Source organism: Chionomys nivalis, chromosome 3 (genome assembly GCF_950005125.1).
Source record: "Chionomys nivalis chromosome 3, mChiNiv1.1, whole genome shotgun sequence".
In the NCBI taxonomy this organism is placed as follows: Eukaryota; Metazoa; Chordata; class Mammalia; order Rodentia; family Cricetidae; genus Chionomys; species Chionomys nivalis.
In genome coordinates, this window is record NC_080088.1 from 40,962,607 (window position 1) to 40,981,246 (window position 18,640).

The window sequence follows — 18,640 nt, forward strand, 5'->3', positions numbered from 1 at the left end:
TGCCTGCCTCTGTTGACCCCAGGGTCTTATCTTGTCCTCTGGAGGTATGCTAAGTGTCGTACCAGCCTGCCTGTTGGCCTGGCCTGTTTTCTCTCACTGCCAGTACCTCTTGGATTCCAATTCCAAACATGGTATCCCTCTGGGGTCACCCTTTCTTCCGGTGCCAAGAGAACATGCATTCCAAATGGAGCCCAAGGGTGTCTCTCCTGCTGGCTCTCACTCCTCAGTCTGCCTGGGAACAACAGAAAGCAGGATGTGGCTTTGTCGTCCTGTGCTACTGAAGTTTCTGGTGTTGCGGTCCTACTTTCTCTGAGGACAGTGTGTGCTTTTTGCTGAAAACTAAAGGTGAAGAGTATTCTAAGAAAGCCGGAGCCAAAGAAGTTTGCCAGAGTGCTGCAGCTAGGACGAGAGCGGTGCTGAGAGAGAGAGAGAGAGAAGAAAAAACATCCCGAACAACAAACAGGTTTTTAGTCTTCCATGAAGCGTACTATGTTCTGGCATTCTTTCTCAGAGCCACCAGAAGCATTCCTGCCAGCAAAGGCAGAGTTGGTGGTGAGAAGTCACTGGGGAGTCCAGGTTGCTTGATTTTTTTTTTCTTCCACTTTCCTTTGTGGAGAGGCCTGGAGAGTCTTTGAGAGCCCCAAAGATGAGTCCCAACAGCAGCGCGCTGGGTGAGCTCCTCTGGCGGGGGCCAGTGTGCAGTAGCTGGAAGCAGGATATGGAAGGTGCTGTCTACCACCTTGCCAGCTGCTTCTTGCTCATGGGTTTCATGGCAGGCAGTGGGGTGTACGGCTGCTTCTATCTTTTCGGCATCCTGGGCCCAGGCTACCTGTGCTGTGTGCTGTGGGGCTGGTTTGATGCCTGCGGGCTGGACATCGTCCTTTGGAACTTCCTGCTGACTGCGGCTTGCCTGCTTCAACTGGCGCATCTGGTGTATCGCCTCCGGGTAAATACCCTCCCCGAGGAGTTCAACCTCCTCTACAAGACGCTGTGCCTGCCCCTGCAGGTGCCCCTGCAGGTCTACAAAGAAATTGTCCACTGCTGCCATGAGCAGGTCTTGACACTGGCCACGGAGCAGACCTATGCTGTGGAGGGTGAGACACCCATCAACCGCCTGTCCCTGCTCCTCTCTGGCCGGTAAGCTGCTCTGTGTTGTCAGTGCCTGGAATTTCCCCGGCCCACACTTCCCATGGCCTAGTGTCCTTTTCCATTTCGTGTCTCCTTTCGTCGAGGGAAGGATGTGGCAAGTCAAACAAACCCAAATAGATTTTTCTAGGAGTGACTTTGCTTCCTCTTTCTTGACACTTTCCAAGAGGAAACTAGATCACGGGGCATCTTCCAGGCTCTCAAGGATAACTGTGTTCACTTGCTAGTGCAAAGTCTGGTGAGGCCAGACCTGAAACACACCCCCCCACACACACACACATACACACACCCTAATGTGTAATGAAGCAACCTCGCTGTGACCTTTAGGAAACTGACCATTTCGGTAAGATTGATTTCTTCCTTTTATATATGCATTTAACATTTGCTAAGCACCAACTGTGTCCAGGAAATAAACCTAGAAACAGGAGACTTGCCGTGACCCCTGTTTCCTGCCAGGGCCTCAAGGAAGCACCCTGTTGTATCTGAGATCTCCTATACAAGCCTTGGAGGACAGCCCATGTACTGGCAGCTACAGAGAGAAAATAGCTCTGTGTTATTTGCAGTCCGATTGTTCTTCTGAGCGTCTGTACTGTAATCTGTGGGCCCCGTGGTGACAGAAGAGCAGTGAGGCCCACAGATGTCCCACTGGGGATTTAGTGGAGACATGAGCCTCAGAGGAAGAGTGACAGCTGGGCGTTGGCTGACTTTAGGACCAAAGTGTGTCCACGTAGCCTGCATGACAGCAGCGGCCATGGCTGTTTAATGAGAAAACACCATGGGCTCTGCATGTCACACTTCACAGGCATTTGCATCCTTTGAGATGCTACCTCATGGCACTTGACCATAGACAATCCCTCCCGTCACCTTGCTGGAGATCATGTGTGGCTAAAAATGACGGTAATCAGAGCGTTCCGGAAGGCAAAGGGAAGAAGGGAATGGAAGGAGGAGGGGAAGAAGGGAAAGGGAAAAAGAAGGGAGGGGAAAGCGAAGAAGGGAAGGGAGGAGAGATGGGGGAGAGGCAGACAAACTAAGATGGCCATCTACACAGTGGGGAAAGGTCTCTGATGATGGTGGGACAGCTAAGGTCAAAGTCATAACATGCATTTATATCTGACTTTATAGGATCTAAATTGTTATGTAGACTTTGGTTTTCTGTTTTTCTGGACTAGAAGACAAGGGTTGACTGAGTTAGGAAGGGGGAATTTTTATGGGGAGACACCCTTTTGTTGACAGGATGAGCAAACGCAGCAATCTGTAGACAAGCGTGCATGGTGACTGTTGTCTGGTTCACCTCACAGCTGTATGCTTCTAGGACTAACAGCTAATGCAGAGACTTCCTCATTCGTGGGGTCCAGGCTGTTTGCTCCTCATCACTCCTCTGCTGGGCTGAGGGGACTGAGGCTAATAAAGAACGGCTTCTCCTTGCCTGGTGTTCACTTAGCAGAAACACAGTTAGCATATAGTTCTGATGTCTTGTGCACTTGTATAAGCCTGTTCCCCTGACAAGGGGGAAGCAAAGCTTGCTTTTCCACAGAGCTTTTCCTGCTATACTTAGGCACCAGCAGGTAGAAACCAGGCCATTTCAAGTTTTCTCTAGGTTCTCAAGGTTTGGAGTAGGGTTTTGTCACTGTTCTTTTTGACTTGTCGTCTTTCCTGTCCTCTGTCTCAGCTTTGCTGGATGGACAAGAGGGAACAGGCCTCTAGCTGGTGGCTGGGCTCTGGATTTAAGAGGGAGTCACTGCATCCGGGTAAGTGCGACACGGATGCTTCCCAGTCACAGAAAAGACTCCTTCTGGACCAGGAAGTGCAGGCCTCTTATGCAGACCTCCCTGTCCTATGTGGAGGGTGACCTGGAGACCTTTGCTCCAACCCCAGAAGCCTTTTAGTTTGGTTTTAGCAAGGGCGGCCAGCCATCCCTCCCAATATTCTGAGAACAAAGTGGCTTCCTCAAAACCTGTCACCCGGCTAAACTATACTTACTCTTTCGGTTTCATAGCCGATGACATGTACCAACTCCCGCACATACAGCCTTCTGAACAGGTGGCTGGCTGCCTAAGCTAGGAAAGGAAATGACCTGCCTGCCACCTGTGTGACCAAGGAGGACACCAATGACGAAAGAGACAGTACACCCATGAAAAGCACTTCAGTTCAGCTTGCTGCCTGGTTCTACGTTATACAGACAGTGTCATATCTTGGTGAGGTGCTTTGGGAACCAGCTTCCTTACCTGAAGAAATGAGGAGGAGAAATGATATATATATCACAGGCTTCCTTCTCTCTTTGTGTCTTCTTTCCTTAGAGTTGCTTTTTTTTTTTTGAGGTTTTAATCTCTTCACACACTCACACACGCACACACACACACATCTTTGTCCATCATTTCTTCCTTCTTTCCTTCCCTCCCTCCTTCCTTTTTTCCCTGCCCTCTTTGTACATTAAGAGTAGAAAGACTGGGGCTGGAGAGATGGCTCAGAGGTTAAGAGCATTACCTGCTCTTCCAATAGGCCCTGAATTCAATTCTCAGCAACCACATGGTGGCTCACAACCATCTGTAATGGGGTCTGGTGCCCTCTTCTGACCTGCAGAGATACACACAGATCCAGCTGGACCTCTAGCAGCACGGAGGAGGAGAAGTAGAAAGTATTCAGCCTGGTCTACAAGAGCTAGTTCCAGGACAGGCTCCAAAACCACAGAGAAACCCTGTCTCGAAAAACCAAAAAAAAAAAAAAAAGAGCGGGCTCTCATTACATTAACAGATCTCTGTCCACCTCCATCCTTAAGTGCTCATCAGTGGCCTGATAATCCTGCAGCACTCACATGAACGTCATCCTTGAGAAGCCTGCTCCCTGCACAGAGCCAGGCTCTTCGTCTCCCCCTCCTGTGAGCCCGCTCTACCCCAGTACTCAGCACACTGACTTGAACCTGTTACTTATATGTTCGAGTCTTCCGTTCAGCTGCGAACCTCTCGAAGGCAAGGACCAGATTATACCCACCTCAGTAACCCCCAGTGTTCAGGAAGACGGGAGGTTCTGTGAATGTTGGTTTAGTTAGAAAATTTCCAGAAGTGACAGCAGGCCAGCTCCTTCCAAGTGGGGGTGTGCGCCACTGAGGTGCGCTTGTCTCTTCGCGTCTTCGCCCAATGTAACCCGCTTGAAAAGAGAAGGCAAAGGGGCTGGAGAGATGGCTCAGAGGTTAACAGCACTGACTGCTCTTCCGGAGGTCCTGAGTTCAATTCCCAGCAACCCACATGGTGGCTTACAACCATCTGTAATGAGATCTGGAACCCTCTTCTGGCCTGCAGGCTTACATGGAGGCTGAACACTATGTACATAATAAATAAATAAATCTTTAAAAAAAATAAATAAAAAAAAAAAAAGAAAAGAGAAGGCAAATGTGAAAGCCTGGGTTTTTTGGGAAACGGGGAAAAAGACCCTTACTGGATCTTAATCTCTGTCTAGATGCTACATCACATCCCCAAACCACTCTCTTTATTCAGGCGTACTGCTGTTGGGCAGGTCCCTTCTCTGCAGGAGCAAAGCGCCCATATCGATGCTGGCCATAAGGCTAGACAAGACAACAAGCAGTATGGGTGGGGTTGCTAACCCTGAGCTGGAAAACAAGCCTCAGGGCATAAGAAAGGCTAAAGCGTTTGCTTAACTTGTTGGTAGTAAGGAATAATTATATACATAAATTTTTTTAATTAATTATATTCTTTACTGGAGCCACAGAAATCCATTCTGTCTAGTTGTTGCCCTTTAGAAAAAGCAAATGACTTCTTTTCAAACTTAAAGAGAGACATGCAGCCTGGCCTCAGGCTAGAAGAACATAAAATCATGTCTATTGGGTATTCTGTATGACTTTAGGTTCTCCTTCCCTGTGGCCCGCTGGAGCACATCCTTGTGTAAAGTCTGAATTCCATTATAGGAGAGTCAAGGTTTTAATACCTGAATACAGGAGTGTGTCAGTTTAACCAATGTCTGGTAGTTGTCTCTGTTGGAAGCACAAGTCACAGTGACTTCACCCCAGTTCCAAAGTCTCACAGATGGGGTTGAAATGTCGCTGGGCTAGGTGTGCATCCCAAGACTGTCCACTGAATGAGGTATCTGGATTCTCATTTCCTTATGGCTGCTGAGGGTTCAGAAAGGTGATGTTGAAAGTGTCCACCACCACCTACGAAAACTGGTAAGATGACATCATGGTGAGAACACAGAATCTCGGTTTTGTTTCCTGCTAGCCATATGACCTTAAGGTTTCCTTACCATCTGTGTTCTTGGCTGTAAAACAGAGGGTGGGGCGGGGAAGGGAACCAAACGGTCCACCTTGCATTGCCGTGATGACTAAAGGGGCAGGCACACGTGGAGCATCTGTTCGTCTCTCACACACTGTCTTCTTTCCCTTGCAAACATGTTCTCTCCTCAGTACTGCTGCTCATGTAACCTGCCGGACAGAGGACCGGTAGGACAGCATCTTCCATGGCAATGGTGCCATTCTACAGCCACGCCGTACAATGTGGTAGTCACAGACTGCGCACAGCCACAGCTCGGAGCACCTGGGTTTGATCAGTGTGACGGAGGAACTGGACTGTTAACTGTATTTAGTTTTAATGGACATCGATCTTAATTGAAATAGCCACACGTGGTTAGTGGACAGAGGAGCCACAACCCAGTGGTTTGTGTACTGGACACACAGTGGACTCACTGAGGAGATTCTTTTTTTGTGGCTTTAAACATATTGTTTTGACTGATTCTTTGGGAATTTCACATTAAGGATCCCAGTCCCTCTCATTTCCCAGTCTCTCCATATCTGTCCTTCACCCTGTAGCATTGCCACCCAAAGGAAAACTAAAAAATAAATAAATAAATAAATAAATAAATAAATAATAAAAATACAAACAACAAGAAAAAATTCACTTCACTCCTCCAATTTCTTACCTTACTGGGGAGATTCTTAAACTAATAGTGTCCAACCCTCACCCTCAGACATGTTTCTTATTGCTTTGGGATAAGGCCCATGCCCAAGGCACTTTTCAAGAGGTTTTCGTTCGTTCGTTCGTTTGTTCCTTCCTTCGTTCCTTCCTTTTTTCCTTGCTTGCTTCCTTCCTTCCTCCCTCCTTCCCTCCCTCCCTCCCTTCCTTCCTTCCTTTTCTCCTCCTCTCCTTTTTTGTTGTTGTTGTTTTTGGTGGTGGTGTGTGTATGTCAATTCTAGAGTTTTGGAAGTTGCTTACAATGTAATTCTTATTTACTTAGGTAATATTATATCCTTCTGGAGTCTTTGATGGAAATGAAGAATAGATAGTTATAGTTTTCCTCAGTTATAATAAAAGATAAAATAGATATAAATATTGTAACTATAATTCTTGCTTGATATCTGTTTTTTAAATAGAATTTTACTATGTTAAAGTTAAAAACCTTCATTTTATTTAGACAGAAAGGGGGAGGTGATGTGGGATTCCCCTCTGTATACTGTAAATATGTTTTATTAACACTGGTTAATAAAGACTCTGCTTTGGGCCTATGGTAGTGCAAAATAGAACAAGGCAGGAATTACAAGCAGGGATAGAGGAGGGAAAAAGGCAGAATCAGGGAGACACCAATATGGCCACTCCCATCTCTCCAGAACTTTACCGGTAAACCACAAGCCTCATGGTAAAATATAAAGCAATAGGAATGGGTTAATTTAAGATGTAAGAGTTAGTTAAAAGAAGTCTGATCTAATAGGTTGAGCAGTGTTTTAATTAGTATAGTCTCTGTGTAATTATTTTGGGTCTGGTCAACCGGGAAATGAACAGGCAGCCTCTGCCTACACTCCCCCAATTCCCAGGACTCTAGTTCTGCAGTCTGGAGTGAGAACCATGCTTGGTGAGGAGGAGAAGGACCCTGAGAACCTGCTCTCTGTGTTTCATTGGGTCACATCTGCTCTGGCCTCTCCACACTTGAGCTAGGTGTTTCTGCTGGAGGATTTGAGCCAATCAGCCATAAGTGACTTCGGCAGAGGGCACAGGGCAGTAATTACCCTTTCCCAGACAGTGTCTTCTTTCCTTCCGTCAGGGTTCGAGTGAGCCAAGATGGGCAGTTTCTGCACTACATCTTTCCGTACCAGTTCATGGACTCTCCCGAATGGGAATCGCTGCATCCTTCCGAGGAGGGGACCTTCCAGGTAACAAGGAGCCCAATGGCAGCACTGCTCACCTGTCGCTGCCTCCCTCTCTCACATCTGCCCTTGGGCCATCACCAGATGTGATGCTAAGAGGGGGTGGGGTCATGACCCCTGCCTTTGGTGGGAGAAGAGTGCCTAGGCTCCTGGGTCTGGGGAACAGGGAAGGGTGGTATTGGTCCCTGACAGGCAGTCATGTCACGCCTGTGCCTACAAACCTTCCAAAAGACTAATGCCTAGAATATAAAAAAAAAAAAAAAAAAAAAAAAAAAAACCCATCCTACGTAGGATCATGGAAACTCCTAGCATCCCCTGGCTGTAGCCCCAGCTCTCCCGGTTCATGCTGCTCATTCTAGCTCTGCTGAACACCGGTACCCGTATACCTTGACCCTGCTATGGCCTCTTTATCTGAACCACATTTTCACTTCTAAATGAGACACCATGATCCCCAGGACTCTTTTATGAGGGTTACTCAGACTCACCTTCCTGCCTCCCTGTTCACAGCTTACTGCAGCCACCCGCCAGCTCAAGTTCTTCCCTTCCTTCATGCTGGCCTTGTGCACATTACTGTCTATTCTAATGACACAGAGACAGCTCCATCTCTCCATCTCTGACCCTATCTCTGTTTGTATCTGTCTCTGTCCCCACACTTCAAAACACAGTACCAAGAACACAGTTTTTACTGGACAGGTTGGTGTCTCAGAAGACTCAACGGGTCACTCACACCCATGAGGCCACAAGGATGCTGACCACTCAGCTCCTACTGACCTCTCTACAGCCGTTCACATTTGTGGTTCCGGGTTGCTGATGGCTAGAACGTGACACACACTGCATATTGTATTGCCTTCCTGAGTCACACAAATTGCTAGGCTGGATAATACTGTTACCGTTTAACAGATAGCCCATCTCAGGTTCCAAAGCATCATGCAACCAGCCAGAAATACTGTTACCATTTAACAGATAGCCCATCTCAGGTTCCAAAGCATCATGCACCCAGCCAGAAAGCGACAAAGCCCAGAAAGAGCCTGCTTCTACTGTCTGTCTCTTTTCTCTGAGAAATGAAAGGGCCTTCATAAGAGTGATTCACTCAGTCCTCTTAGGGACTCTGCTAGGCAGTTTGCTGGTCCTAGGATCTGTGTATCTTCTGTGATGTCTACCAGAGAGTCCTCTAGCCAGCATATGAGCTAACCCCGGAACAGACACATGCCAGGCAATGCCACTGTCTGGGCTGGCTTCTGTCCTAATCCTAGCTCTATGGTGATATTGTCAGAGAGGCAGTCTTGCCGCCATTGCCAGGGCCACTAGCCACTGACTCCCTCCAATCAAATATCTTTTGTCCCATCCCCACCCTCTCTGCCTCACCCAAAGGCATTCTCTGGGAACTCCCTCAGGCCAGGAGAATGACAGAAGAGCTTAGGGCTGGAGCCAGCCAGACCAGGCTACAGCAATGACAGGGAGGAGCAGGTGGGTCGTACTCCAGAGGAAAGACTGTTACCCCAGATGGCCTCTCGGCCTGGAATGTAAGCATGCTCATATTCCTCCCTTTTATATCTTGTGTGTATGCCTCATTTAGAAGCAATGGGATCCACACCCTTGCTGTTGGCTGTGTAAAATCCCATTTCCTCTTTGCAGGTATCACGTGTTCTTGGGTTATAGTTCGTCTTGATCTTGCCTCTTACCTAGCTCTGTGGATTGCAAGAGCAATTCTAGTGACTGCTTACATCACATTTCACAGCAAATTTAACCCAAATCTCAGCGTCCTGTCACACTTCTCCACAGTTCAGTTTTCCCAGATCTGCTGGCTGGTGGCACCGTGACACTTCCATTATTCGCCAAGAGCAGAGCACAGCACAGCCTGCAGAACTCATCACCAGCCTGCGGTCTGTGTCCTGTTTCACTGGACCCCTGTCTTAATTACATATGTTCTCACAGAGAAAAGGCTTTGTGCTTATCAAAACTTTGTTACAGACAGTCCTGGATGCCTGTGGGAACCGATGAAAAGGTAGGTTTCTGGAGGTTAAGAGCCTGGTGCAGTAGGGAAACGCTTGCTATGCAAGCACGAGGGGCTGAATTAGGATCATCAGCAACCAACAGAAAGCAGGACATAGTGACATGTGCCTGTAACCCCAGCACCAGGCAAGGCAGGGACAAGCAGATCTGGAGGCTTGCTGGCCCGCCAGTCTAGTTGAATGTCAAGTGCGAGGTGTAGTCTCAAAAAATATGATGTAAAGCAATAGAGAAGGAACCAGAAGTCAGTTTCTGCCTCCACATGTACATGCACAGGCCAGCACACCCACATACATATATACATACATGCCCATACATACCCCCTAACATATACACACATACATTCATACATACATACCCCCCAACACACACACACACACACAAATGAAAGAAAGTAGACTTCCAGAGAACCTTCAGGGAAGGACTTTTTAAAAAGATTTGTTTTTAGTTGTGTGTGTATGTGGTGGAAGAGGTATGTGCACATAGGTGCAGCACCCTGGAAGGCCAGAAGAGGGCATCAGCCAAAATTACAGGCTGTTGCTGTTGTGAGTGGCCTGACATGGGTTCTGGGAGCAAAGCTCTGGTCCTCTGGAAGAGTAGGGAGCGCTCTTAACCACTGAACCATCTCTTCAGACTCTAAGGAAGGTTACAAGACAAGAAGAAATGACACTGGGTTGTTTGGGCTGCATACAAGACTGTTCATCTTCACTTGAATCATTTGTTCCCTTCAAAGACGCTCTTGGGGAACTTGGTATATGTTGGCACTGACCAAAGGGTTTGGAAGACACCAATGGACAGCACACATCCTGCCCTTATGCAAGCTGCATTTGAGCAGAAGAGGCAAAAATAAACCCTAGATATAACAAACAGATGAATCTATTGGAGAACAGTAACTGCTGATTAAAAGAGCAGCAGAGAATGCAACGTAAGGTTGCAGTTTAAATACAGTGCACGTGGGTGTCCTTGTTAAACAGGTGACAGCTGAGTAAGGGCTTGAGCGGGGACAGTGTGCACTCTGGAGAGAACAAATACTAAAGTCCTGAGGGAGAGCTGCAGGCTTCCGGTACAGAAAGGGGAGCACTGAGAGGTGGGGTGCAGCTAGCAGGAGAGGAAGCCGCAGAGGTGTCATGGGAACCAGATTGCATAAGGGCCAGCACATATGTTTTCTAGATGGAGCCTGAAAGGCTAATGAATGCTTAGTTATTGAAGAAGGAGGCTTATGACTTTCTGACCTGAGCGCTAGAAGGATGGGGTGGCTGCAGGCGGAGCTTGCCAGAGGGGGAGAAATGCATCTTGGGATGTGTTCAGTTTGCTTCACGTTGGACAGTGGGGGTGTTGCAAAGGCAGCTGGAATAGTCGAGTCTGGAATCCAGGAATGAGGTCTGGGCTTGAGAGATACATTTGGGAATGGGTTTTATGCAGGTAAGACTAAAAGCCATTGGGTGGGATAGCATTCCATAGTGAATGCAAGCATAGAGAAGTGGTCAAGAAACTGACCTCTTCTGTGAAGTTGGGGAGAAAAGGAAGAGATAGAAAGTGAACCTGAGGAGAAGTTAGGAGGTCGTCCTAGGAGTGTTTGGCACCCCAGAACCCCACAGAGACAGTGTGGCAAAGAGAGGTGATCTGGCAGAGTGCAGCTGGCCTGTGAGAGCAGCAACTGAGAGGTCACAGGGTGTCTTGATTGACAGGAACAATGATTGACAGTTTTATTTGCCAAAGAGCAAGTCAGAAGAAAGGAGACAGTACATACAGACAGGTTTCTGTGGAGTTTGCTAAAATGGGAATAAATATAATGGTAGCCATGAAAGTAAGATGAAGAAAAGGAGTTTCATATTTTATCCTTTTTTTTAAAAAAAAAAATGAAAGCAATAACAACCTACACAAGGGAAAAAAGCCCATAATCTCTGTGTCTGGCCGTACAGACATCGACGTCATCCATGTTAGGACATCATCAGGCGTATCTGCCCTGTGGTTGGCACCGTGTCTTTTGTCCTGGGACGTTCTGTCAAGGACATATGAGGCAGAGGCTATGACTGAGTGTGACAGATTGTGAGTGTTCTCTTCAGGACTCTCTCAAAGAGGTGACATGCCCGGGCATAGTTATTTAACGGAAATTACACGGCTGGTGAAGGGTCAGGCTGAAACCAGCGACCAGCCCCTGACTTGATGACTAATTTAGCTAGGGCCCTGGTCTAACAGAGGAGACAGGGGGCTGTGGGGAGCAGGAAGTGGAGGAGGGGCTCAGCAGACACTGAGGAGGAGAGGACAGGGACGGGAGGTAAAGTAGTGTCTTTTTAGAAGTTTTATTTTTAATTTGTGTGCGTGTGCGCGCGCACACGTGTGTGCCCCCCCCCACACACACACACAGAGGCCAAAGGCTTTAGACCCATTGGAGCTGAAGTTATAGGCAGTTGTGAGTTGCTCCATGTGGGTGCTGGGAATCAAACTTAGAGTCCTCTGTAAGAACATCAAGTGCTCTTAACCCGCTCAACTATCGTTCTGGCCCTGAAAGGCACGAGAGGGGTTGTATATAATCTCTAACAAAGACTGCTTCAAAAGCCAACACCACACTTCATAGTCAGTATAAGGCGTCAACAGAGTGCCTGGCACATAGTCACAGTTCAGTAAAGGTTAGCCGCCATGTCCCTCCTCCTCCACTCACAAACACACCCTAACCCTGCCAGCCCAAGGCTTGTGTCAAACAGATCGTTACAAATTGTCTAAGTTTATCCCCTTCTCCTTACTATCCTTGGAATGATTCCACTTTAACCTTAGCTTTGCTACTCATGTTTGGTTTTGGTTTTGGTTTTGAGACAGGATCTCACTGCATAGCTCAGGCTATCCTAGAACTCACTATGTACCCGATCCATTGCCTCCACCTTCGGAGTGCTGGGTTGAAAGGCATGAGCCACCATGTCTAGATCATCATTTTAACAAGGATTATGGAGGCCCACTGTGTGCCAAGCACACAGTGTTTCTTCTCTCTCCTGCTGGCATAATCTGATTCACATCCCAGGCACAGTGATTATGCAGACATTCCCAGGTCCTTAAATAAATAACCGAAGAAGGGGGCCTGTTCTGTTCTGCTCGTGACTTCTTTTTCTGTCTTTATTCCTTCTTGAGTCATGAGATCCTTTCGGTCTGTAACCAAGTTAAGAACAGATTCGGGTACCTGAACCCTAGTGCTCTGTCCCTCTGATACATCTTGGCTTGCTTGATACTTGCTTGATCTGTAGCCTTGTCCCTCGATAAACGTTTCCCTCATCTCTTTGGAGGTGATGGTCAAGTGAGCACCAGGCTGTCCCCAGCTCCTGACACAGGGCATGCACATCACAGCACACACAAGAAACTTGTACCTGGACTTCCTCCCGGCTAGGCTGAAGAGAGGTACCCTAATCAAAATAGCCACTTGTGTCTCTGCACATTAAATCTTTATCTGCTCCTAACCCCCCAGGTCACGCTGACTGCTGAGACCGAATGTAGCTACATTTCCTGGCCCAGGAAAAATCTCCACCTTCTTCTGAACAAAGAGCGATACATCTCCCGCCTCTTCTCAGCCCTGCTGGGCTATGATATCTCCGAGAAGCTCTACACGCTCAATGACAAGCTGTTCGCTAAGTTTGGGCTGCGCTTTGACATCCGCCTCCCCAGTCTCTACCATGTTCTGGGGTCCTCAGCCTCAGATGGAGGACCCGAGTCTGAGAAGGATGAGGAAGAAGTCTTTGAGGCTGCCGTGTCCCCTGCTGAGGCCAGGCCCATCTGTATCCTGCCAACACCCCCTTGCTCCCCACCTCCAGCTCCGACCAACTTCCCTACATCTCTGCCCCGGGCTAGGATGTCCAGACCTGACAGTGGCCCCCTGGGTGAGGACTCCACCAGTCTGGTGCTGGAGGATTTTGAAGAGGTTTCAGGATCAGAGTCGTTTATGGATTATAGGAGTGATGGGGAGTACATGAGGTGAGGGCGGAACTAACACGGGCACAGTCACCAGCTAAGGATCCCACGTAAGTATGCAAAGGCGAATGTGCCTGTTCCTGCCGCTGCTGGTCACATCGGCCATCTTACGGCAGAAGCACTGCTTTGGAGTCCCGCCCAGAGGGCTCACTGCTCTAACCCAGCCCTGCGCTTACAGCCGGGCGCACGCTTGCCTGAAGAATTTTCTAAACTTACTCACAGCGGGGTGGGAGTGGTGGGTTTACATTTCAGAGAATGGGTTGATTGACATTTAGAGCAGGCCAATGGGCTGCTGATCTTTTGGGCGTGGGAGGGGCTAGATTTTGCTAACAGCTAACAGCACTGCTGGGACGAAGGAGGTTCTGTCTGCCGCATGCATTTCAATATGGTTCTCGCCATGGGTTTCCTGGTGTACAGATGAGCTCTGGGGACGCAGAGTTAGTGAGACTTGACTAGGAAGGACTGTTCAAATCAAAGAGACTGGTGATGGCCGACACAGTTCTGGGAAGTAAATGGCCCTGTCTTGCTTTCCTCCTGCCCAGGGGCAGACGTGCTGGTCACTCAGGCAGAGGCCTAGGCACTGCTTTGATTTAAACATTACCACAACAGGTGTGGAACAGCCTGGTTTTCCCCAGCAGCGTGTGGGCAGTGGCCGTGAGCCGGGCCTGGACCCAGGTGACCTCCCGGTGCCGACAGGATTTCCCTCCTAGGAGTGTGCACCAGGAAGGCCTCGCTCCGTAGTTCCGGGAAGTCACTTTCATGTTCCCCTGATTGATCTTACAACGCTGTGACATTTTCCTCTGGTCTCTACTCAAATATAGTGGAGGCTTGGCTTTTCCTGAGGAAAACCCCACTCACCCTTCACGATCTAGAAGGTATTTTAAGTGACAAGGGAGCCACTGAAGGGGCCTGTCGCTCTTTGGGAAGCACCAACAGATTTGAGGAACTAGCCCAGTGCGGAAGGCCTCTGAGGCACACGGAGTGAGTGAGTGGATGCGTATTTCCAGAACAATCCACATAGCAGATGAAAGAGGCAAGATAGGTGAAGGCCATGAAGATAGACATTGGCTTCAGAGATACAGAAGTTGTCATCTCCTGGGGAGGAATTCCAGGGCTCTGAGACCCATGATAATTTAGTTTATTTTCCCGCTCCCTGGTCCCCCATTATCTTTCCACACCTCCTGCTCTGTTCCCTTCCTTGCTGACCAGTGTGACCCGTGGGTGCCGCATGCTGTCCAGCCTGCTGCACTGCCTCTTTGGTTCACAGAGCTCTGACTGCTGACCCTTCTCATTCCTGACTCCTACTTGTCCCTGCTGTCTCAGTGTGTGGCTCCGAGTGTCCCTCTCCCTCTCCACCTGCCCCTGACTTCTCCTGCTTTTATTTTTGTTTAGCGCTGTTACCCATCCCCTCTTGCCCAATCTCTGGCTTTGCTCTCTCTTCTCTTCCGTAAGCAACCTTGTGTCTCTGTTCATTTTGAATTCTAACTCCTCCAAGGTCGGTACCTATTTCTCTAAGGATAAAGAAAACCATTCAAATAAAGGCCCCCAGACATCAAAGGACAGGCGACTTGTCAGTGAGGGACGTCAGGACAGAACAGACCGCTCGTCAGCGTTAGCATTCACCTCAGCAGGAATAATCTGAGGCCTCCTTTCCCGGGAGCCTAACTCACTTTGTAAAATCTCAAAGTGTCCTGGGGTCCCGGCAAGAGCTCTTCACAGTGTGATTCTCGGAGCAGGGGCGATCCACTGCTCCTACCAAGCTGGAATCCGTCCAGCTTGCAGCCGTGAGCTCATTTCCTCCTCTAAGAATGATTCCAGTTGTCAGAAGATCTTTCCCAGAACCACTGTTGGCCCCCAGATCCTCCTGCGTCTGTCCCTGTTATTTAAATAGCCGGGAGGAAGGAAACAGCAGGTGGCTTTTACTTTCAAACCACGGAATGTTCCCAAGGAGGTGAAAACGTGGTCCTGTTTTAGACAGCTTCCATGTGGCTGGCTGCTTCTCCTTCCTCCCTGAAACCTACCCCACGGGAAAGGACTGGTGTGGACAGCAGTTCAACAGCTCAGCAACAGATGGGACCTGGTGGAAGCGATTTGGTTTCTGACAGCTGCCAGAATCCTCTTCCTAGGCAGCCTGGGAGGAGGCTGAGAGAGACCACGCCCTGCCCCCCCCCCCCCAGCTTCAGAAGAACCGCGTGGCGCTCTACCTCCCACCACCCCGCCCCGCGTGTTCTGACAGAGACAGCCGTCACATTGCCTTCGGACTCTTCTCTCAGAGGGAAAGCTGGTGACTGCCCATGCAAGCAGACAGCTCCTGAGCAGACATTTGATTCTTAGTAGGCTGGCAGGCTCTGGAGTCTCTCAGGGGCTGATCGGCTCGCAGACGCCCCTGTGTGGGTCAGGCCCAGGGCGGCAGTCACTCCCTGCACGGTTCTCAGGTCATTTTTCCAGTTCTGCACTGCAGGCCTCTTCTTCATTTTGTGAAATGAAAGGCGGGACCGTAGAAAGCCTGTTGAATTTCAGTGTGGGACTGGGGCTGTCTTTATCATCCATGAGTGGCAAGTGGGAAGCAGAATGCGTTCCTTTGAGCTTCCTGAAGTGGCGAGAGGAGGATAGAACGGTAGACTGAGAGAACAGGGATGGATAGCTTCAGAAGCGACCCCCGCCTGTATTCCATAATGAAAGAACTGAAAGGCACAGCTGCCCATGGCCAGGCATTGGGCATGGGGTACACGGCGGCAAGGGGAGGGGGGGTCCGCAGGGGAAATGGAAACCCACAGGATCCTGTGATACTGCGCATGCCCCCTGGAGCCAGGTGCTGATACCCTTTTTCTGTTTCTCTCCACAGCTTTCAGAACTCTCCAGAACTCTTCTCAGGTTATGACCAGAGCACGGGCCCCTTTGGCTCCAACCCACACTCCTGAGCTTTAAGAATCACAGAGACAATGGCTTCTCTTCCAGATGTCTCCCTTCCGTGTTCCCTGGATGGCCACTTGTACTCACATCCCTCCTCTCATCCATCAGAAAGATCTGGGGCAAGATGGGGGAAGTGGACATGCCATGCTAGTCCCACAACTGCGCCAGGGTTGACACGAAGAAACTTGCCTTCACGACCTTCCTCACAGGAGGAGGGTCCAGAGTCGTCGGTCTGATTCCATCTTCTATGGGCTGTAAGACCTTGGCTGATTACACAGCCTATGAACCTGGTCTGTCAAACGGGGCTATGAACTCACCTCACAGGGTCGCGGTGAGGATCTAGTGAGGCAGAGCTCCTATGACATGGCATGGCCTCAAGCAGGCACGCCACGTCTCTCCCAATGTCGTTGCTTTAAATTGTAAAGATCCAGTGACTTCCTCCCGTGGGTATTTTTGGTTCCCAAATAAGTTTCTATTGAAGTAGAAAATTTTAAACCCTAATATTTTCTTCAACTTTTATGTTCAAGATACAAATAACCATGTTCTGTTTATGAATCTAGTATTAGATGATAGTTTTTAGAAAAATTTTATAAACTTAACCAATTAGTTTTCTTTCCTTAAACTTTTAAAAGTGACTTACAAGTTGGATCTATCCTGCTCTCTTTTTATCTGATTATTTATTTTGATTGAGACAGCATCTGACTACCGTGCCTGAGATGGGTCTTGAATTGACAGTTCTCCTGCCTCCCTTTCCTGAATGCTAGAACTGCGGGTAGACACCACCATGCTTTGCTGAATATATTCTACGTTGTTGTTCATTAAGAAGCTCACTGTGTTTTCTGCTTACCTACTGCTGTGTAAAACCTCTCCCCAATACAGTGGCTGAAAACTGGTGTAATCACTTGGTTTGCTCATGAAGCGGGAACCCTCGCTCCATCGCCAGCGGTTGACTCTAGCTAGTGTGTACCACGATGTACTCATGCATTCTACTCCTGGTATGCGCTTGAACTGTTCCCATCTTGGCGTGATTAAAACAGTGTTCCTGTGGACATCCTTGTACAGATGCTTCGGTCCGCGTACCTCTGCATTTCAGATACCTAGGAGTGGTACCCTCAAGGCACTACTCAGGCATCCAGTGTATATATGTTCAACTACAGTGGATTCTGCCAGATTGTTTTCTTTTAGGTCATTTTCTTCTCTTTCATCTATATTTGGTTATTCAAGTCTTGCTGCTATAGGGTCCTTAGGTTTTACTGGTGTCGTGTTGCTCTTTGTGGTGTTGTGTGTGTGTTCTTACCTTGTCTACCCATCTTTTCCTCTAATTGGTGTGGTTGTGGCTGTCTGTGACTCTGGTGATTAATCTTCTAGGTGCCAGTGGATCTAGGGCTCAGATGGTTGTTCTTCATGGTACAGTCAGTGCCACGGTTCTAGTTACCCATTGATCACTCCTTATTCCTGGAGGTTGCTCTCCTGGGGTTTGCTCTGCTCTTGTGGAGCTTGCTGCCTCAGGCTTGCTCAGGTCTAGGTTGCTGGCTCAGACCAATTTCTGTAAATTTCCCTGATCTGGATCTGTTTGTGCAGAGGTCCCTGGCTTGGGGTTGGTCCTGCAAAGGTCTCCGGCTCTGATCTACTCCCTTGGAGGTTCCAGACTCGGGTGCACTGGGACCCGCAGAGGTCCTGGCTCAGGCCTAGTTCCTTGGAGGTCCTAGACTCAAGCCCAGACTCACAGGGGACCTGACTCAGGTCTACTCCCTCAAAGGTCCCAGATTCAGGCCTGAACCCACAGTGGTCTCTGGCTCTGGCCCACTCATTCAGCAGTTGGTCCCCTGTACCAGCTCCTGTGGAGTTAGCTGTCTCAGATCTGTGCTGGCCCAGATGGCTGACTCAGTCCTGCCTCTGCAAATGTCCTTGGTCTGGATCTGCTCCTGTGGAGCTTTAGCCATTCTGAACAAAGGGAGGGAAGTCCCACGTGGCCACCATCACGTGAGAAGCACGGCGATCACAGTCCTCCTTCCAGATTGTTTTCTTAAGTGATCGTAGCAACTTGCATTCTGCTCTCCAATGTTTGAGGCTCCCTCTCCGGTAGTTGTCATTATTTTTTTGTTGTTGTTGTTTTTTGTTTTCTAACCTTTGCCTTTTGGGCATGAATAGCAACATTTCATTGTGGTGACAGTTTTCATTTTCCTGATGAATATTAAGGTTGAATACCCTTTTTTTTTTCTGTGCCCCCTTACTTGGCTAACCTGGAGGCTAGCAAACTCCAACTATCTCCTGTCCCCACTCTCCTACCTCCCCACCCTTTCCTCAAAGCTGGACTAAGTGCTGGGACACCTGGCTTTATTACATGGCTGCTGGAATCCAAACTCCATTCTTCCTAGCTGTGTAACAGGTTCCCTTAACTGCTGAGCCATTTCTCCAGTCCCATCCCCATCCCTCATGAGCATGTCTTCTATTATTTATTTATTTATTTTG

At 48.7% G+C, this 18,640-nt stretch overlaps 1 protein-coding gene across 1 annotated transcript; it reads left to right on the top strand.

The window, feature by feature from the left end:
* The first annotated feature begins 453 nt into the window (after positions 1 to 453).
* Positions 454 to 17,032, top strand: Popdc2 (popeye domain containing 2). The gene is made up of 4 exons (XM_057765436.1): positions 454 to 1,137; positions 7,189 to 7,297; positions 12,756 to 13,305; positions 16,101 to 17,032. Exons 1-3 carry the CDS (start codon positions 647 to 649, stop codon positions 13,260 to 13,262), a joined length of 1,107 nt encoding a protein of 368 aa, XP_057621419.1. The 5' UTR covers positions 454 to 646; the 3' UTR covers positions 13,263 to 13,305; positions 16,101 to 17,032.
* The last annotated feature ends 1,608 nt before the right edge of the window (positions 17,033 to 18,640 follow it).